The sequence below is a fragment of the Sinocyclocheilus rhinocerous genome, unplaced genomic scaffold (genome assembly GCF_001515625.1).
Source record: "Sinocyclocheilus rhinocerous isolate Xijiao unplaced genomic scaffold, SAMN03320098_v1.1 scaffold6217, whole genome shotgun sequence".
NCBI classification, from domain to species: domain Eukaryota; kingdom Metazoa; phylum Chordata; class Actinopteri; order Cypriniformes; family Cyprinidae; genus Sinocyclocheilus; species Sinocyclocheilus rhinocerous.
Window position 1 is genome coordinate 1 of NW_015631827.1, and position 5,206 is coordinate 5,206.

The 5,206-nt window shown below is 38.4% G+C and overlaps 1 protein-coding gene across 1 annotated transcript; it reads left to right on the top strand.

The window, feature by feature from the left end:
• Nucleotides 1-1,537: 1,537 nt before the first annotated feature.
• LOC107742005 (gastrula zinc finger protein XlCGF7.1-like) lies at nt 1,538-2,083 on the top strand. The gene has a single exon (XM_016554847.1). The coding sequence runs from the start codon at nt 1,538-1,540 to the stop codon at nt 2,081-2,083; it is 546 nt and encodes a 181-aa protein (XP_016410333.1).
• The last annotated feature ends 3,123 nt before the right edge of the window (nt 2,084-5,206 follow it).

A 5,206-nucleotide genomic window follows, 5' to 3' on the forward strand; every position in this document is an offset into this window, starting at 1 on the left:
TCATAAACCATGTTTACGTTCATTATACACATTTGTGTCATAAACAATGTTTACGTACATTATACACATGTGTCATAAACCATGTTTACGTTCATTATACACATTTGTGTCATAAACCATGTTTACGTTCATTATACACGTGTCCTCGTAAACCATGTTTACGTTCATTATTCACATTTGTGTCCTCGTAAACCATGTTTACGTTCATTATACACAATTGTGTCCTCGTAAACCATGTTTACGTTCATTATTCACATTTGTGTCATAAACCATGATTATGTTCATTATTCACATTTTTGCAGAAACACACACAAAACTGAACAGGGAACAGAGCAAAAATGTAACAATAGCAATATACATATAAATAATATACAGTATAAACAATAAAATGGGTTTTCAATTACATTCAATTAATTAGCGGACACTTTTAATCCGAATGTTCACTATTGCATGGTAATTGCATTATTTTAAACTGTAGTACTGTTACATTTTTTTTTATAGATAATTGTTTTCTTTAAGATTTATTATTGTTGTTGTTTTAAGATCTCCTAACTCTCTAAGCAGTTTGTGATTTTTGCGCGGGAAAACAGGACTTTTATTTTGGTAGGTCGATGTGACGTCATAGGCGCGCGTCGCGCTCCGGCTCTGTTGTGATTCGGCTGAAGAAGGTCTGTCTTCAATCATCTAAAGTGTTTAAATCTATGGAAACCGTTCCGGTAATGTTATAGTTTTGACAAGAACTGTAAAGTTGAGTAAAATTAAAGTAAATCTGGGTCAATTATTCACTGAAAGTAAACGCAAAATATGCTGATAACATATGTAACTGTCTTCATTTATAGCTTTGACATTTCTCTTGTGGCCCAGACACTATTGATAGTGAATACATAGAAGAATCTATATTTATTGTGAAGCACGCTAAAGCTGCTGCTAATGATTGTTGTTTAGAGATCAGAACTTTTAAAGACTGTTGATTTATCATTTGAATAATTATTATTAACATATATAGTTGTAGTATTGTTATAATTTGTGTCATCAAGATGCTTTGTTAATGTTTTAATCATTAACTCTCACGCTGACTGACTCCCTTTCTGATTGAGAGATTTAGATTGGGTTTATTTTTCTGTCTGTTAACTATTCTCATCTTAAACACAGATAAACTCAACTGAGACACACTATTATAAAGATGGAGTTTATTAAAGAGGAGAGCGAAGACGTGAAGATTGAAGAAGCTTTCAGAGTCAAACATGAAGATACTGAGGAACAAACAGGTTGGTTTTCATTCTCAAAGCTAGATTACAGTCTTGTTGAAAATGCTCATTTAGAGAAGTCTGTGAAGTTTGAGATTTCCGCAATATAATAATTAAGAAAATATCTTGGTTTTACTGTATACGTGTCAGTTTGTTCCCAACTAATACAAACACTATCTCATTTACTATAATATTACAGGATACAGTTAACAACAGACATTGAACTGAATTAAAGGGTTAGTTCACCCAAAAATGAAAATGTGATGTTTATCTGCTTACCCTATACCCACATGAGTCTTCACACCGGAGAGAAGACTTACACCTGCAAACTGTGTGGAAAAACGCTGAATCGAAAAGGAAATCTTCAGACTCACATGAGAACTCACACCGGAGAGAAGCCGTTCACTTGTGATCAGTGCGGAAAGAGTTTCACTCGTAAAGAAAGCCTTAATAATCACATGCGGATTCACTCGAGAGAGAGCTGCTGTGTATGTCATCAGTGTGGAAAGCGTTTCGCCGACCGTAATCACCTTAAGAAGCACATAATGACTCACACTGGAGAGAAGCCTTTCATGTGCCAGCACTGTGGAATGAGTTGCGCGAACAACACAAACCTTAAAGTCCACTTGAGAGTTCACACCGGCGAGAAGCCGTTCACCTGCCAACAGTGTGAAAAGAGCTTCTCACGGAAAGAAAGTGTTAAGGATCACATGAGAGTCCACACTGGAGAGAAGCCGTACACATGCAAACAGTGTGGAAAGAGCTTCACAAATAAAGGATCCCGTTACAGCCACGTGAGGACTCACACTGGAGGGAAGCTTTTCACGTATCTTTAGTGTGAGAAGACTTTGGTATAGCAAATAGATCTGAGAAGTCATTTGCAAACTCCTTCTGGCAAGAAAGAGGTTTAGAAAAAGGAGCAATTTCAAAAAACACCCGATCTGATCGGAGTCATTTAATATTGAGTGTCTGCCGATACTTGATTCGATTCTAGTATTTCCCTAGTACTTGGTGCACACTACAGTCATTCAAATCAAACCAATGTGAACAGGGATGTGCAGAGAGTTCTTATGAATATGGGATTACTGATATAAACATCTTGTATTTTATATGTAAAATAAGCAGAGTAATTGCAACAAAAAAAGTGGAGATAAGGTGAGAAAGCATGAAGCTTGGGGTCTCAGAAGGACAATCAAGTAAGCAAGATGCAGCCCATAGCAACGCGTTATGGCAACATCTCAGACAGTCTGACAGCAGATAAAAAGAACTTATGAGTGATTTCATAAAAAGTGGAAGTATGTGTGTAGATCTCATTCATGCACGCACATTTGAGCTGCTTCATCAGCCCTGATACTGATCCTTGTCAAGAACTTGAAGTCCATAAAAAGTCTTAAATATCATAAATAGTGGGGGAAAGTCTCCACTTTTTTGGAGCGCAAATGGAGGAGACAGTTGAAAAGGCAAACATGTTTTTGATTGGCTGGAGACTGTAATGGTAACTGATTTGAGAAAAAGAGATTTTGAGAAAAATTCCTGTCCAGGATCTCAGTCAGTTCCAGTGTTCGGCACCGATTACCAGGTAATGTGAGGCGTTCACAGATCGAATCTTACAGCTCCCGATCTGCTTGCAGATACATTACAACCATCCCGTTAATATCAAACATGTTTGATATTTAGGATTTTAAACCGGGATGATTACAGCTATGACTACATCAGTACTTTCACAATAGCCAATGAGAGAGAAGTTTTCAGGAAGACGGAGGTGAAAGAAATGGTGAAGTATGAGTATGGTCCGAGATGGAGAAATGGCTGGTCGAAATGTGGCAGCAATATGACCGCCATCATCAAAAACATGCAATGTAACCACAATGACAAGAGAAGAGCTGAGGAAACATCGCATCGGCTTTGAACGTACTGGATGAGTGTATAAAGTTGCTAGCGCACTAGTTAGCAAGTGTAAACATTAGCTATTGAAACGTCAAACTAAGACCATTTGCTACATACAGATCTATCAAAGGATGCATTGCTTCCTTAAAGGGATAGTTCACCCAAAAATGAAAATTTGATGTTTATCTGCTTACCCATCCAAGATGTAGGTGACTTTGTTTCTTCAGTAGAACACAAACGAAGATTTTTAACTCAAACCAAATTAAACCCTGCGGCTCGTGACGATACATTGATGTGTAAAGACACGAAACGATCGGTCTGTGAAAGAAACTGAACAGTATTTATATCGTTTTTTTACCTCTGATTCACCGCAATGTCCGAACTGTCCTGAGCAACACAAACCTTAAAGTCCACTTGAGAGTTCACACCGGCGAGAAGCCGTTCACCTGCCAACAGTGTGAAAAGAGCTTCTCACGGAAAGAAAGTCTTAAGGATCACATGAGAGTCCACACTGGAGAGAAGCCGTACACATGCAAACAGTGTGGAAAGAGCTTCACAAATAAAGGATCCCGTTACAGCCACATGAGGACTCACACTGGAGGGAAGCTTTTCACGTATCTTTGAGAAGACTTTGGTATAGCAAATGGATCTGAGAAGTCATTTGCAAACTCCTTCTGGCAAGAAAGAGGTTTAGAAAAAGGAGCAATTTCAAAAAACACCCGATCTGATCGGAGTCATTTAATATTGAGTGTCTGCCGATACTTGATTCGATTCTAGTATTTCCCTAGTACTTGGTGCACACTACAGTCATTCAAATCAAACCAATGTGAACAGGGATGTGCAGAGAGTTCTTATGAATATGGGATTACTGATATAAACATCTTGTATTTTATATGTAAAATAAGCAGAGTAATTGCAACAAAAAAAGTGGAGATAAGGTGAGAAAGCATGAAGCTTGGGGTCTCAGAAGGACAATCAAGTAAGCAAGATGCAGCCCATAGCAACGCGTTATGGCAACATCTCAGACAGTCTGACAGCAGATAAAAAGAACTTATGAGTGATTTCATAAAAAGTGGAAGTATGTGTGTAGATCTCATTCATGCACGCACATTTGAGCTGCTTCATCAGCCCTGATACTGATCCTTGTCAAGAACTTGAAGTCCATAAAAAGTCTTAAATATCATAAATAGTGGGGGAAAGTCTCCACTTTTTTGGAGCGCAAATGGAGGAGACAGTTGAAAAGGCAAACATGTTTTTGATTGGCTGGAGACTGTAATGGTAACTGATTTGAGAAAAAGAGATTTTGAGAAAAATTCCTGTCCAGGATCTCAGTCAGTTCCAGTGTTCGGCACCGATTACCAGGTAATGTGAGGCGTTCACAGATCGAATCTTACAGCTCCCGATCTGCTTGCAGATACATTACAACCATCCCGTTAATATCAAACATGTTTGATATTTAGGATTTTAAACCGGGATGATTACAGCTATGACTACATCAGTACTTTCACAATAGCCAATGAGAGAGAAGTTTTCAGGAAGACGGAGGTGAAAGAAATGGTGAAGTATGAGTATGGTCCGAGATGGAGAAATGGCTGGTCGAAATGTGGCAGCAATATGACCGCCATCATCAAAAACATGCAATGTAACCACAATGACAAGAGAAGAGCTGAGGAAACATCGCATCGGCTTTGAACGTACTGGATGAGTGTATAAAGTTGCTAGCGCACTAGTTAGCAAGTGTAAACATTAGCTATTGAAACGTCAAACTAAGACCATTTGCTACATACAGATCTATCAAAGGATGCATTGCTTCCTTAAAGGGATAGTTCACCCAAAAATGAAAATTTGATGTTTATCTGCTTACCCATCCAAGATGTAGGTGACTTTGTTTCTTCAGTAGAACACAAACGAAGATTTTTAACTCAAACCAAATTAAACCCTGCGGCTCGTGACGATACATTGATGTGTAAAGACACGAAACGATCGGTCTGTGCAAGAAACTGAACAGTATTTATATAGTTTTTTTACCTCTGATTTACCGCAATGTCCGAACTGTCCTGAGCGCGTACTCA

Bases quoted from the DNA above. Each gene is read 5' to 3' on its own strand.
- LOC107742005 (XM_016554847.1), top strand. From the start codon at position 1,538: ATGAGTCTTCACACCGGAGAGAAGACTTACACCTGCAAACTGTGTGGA.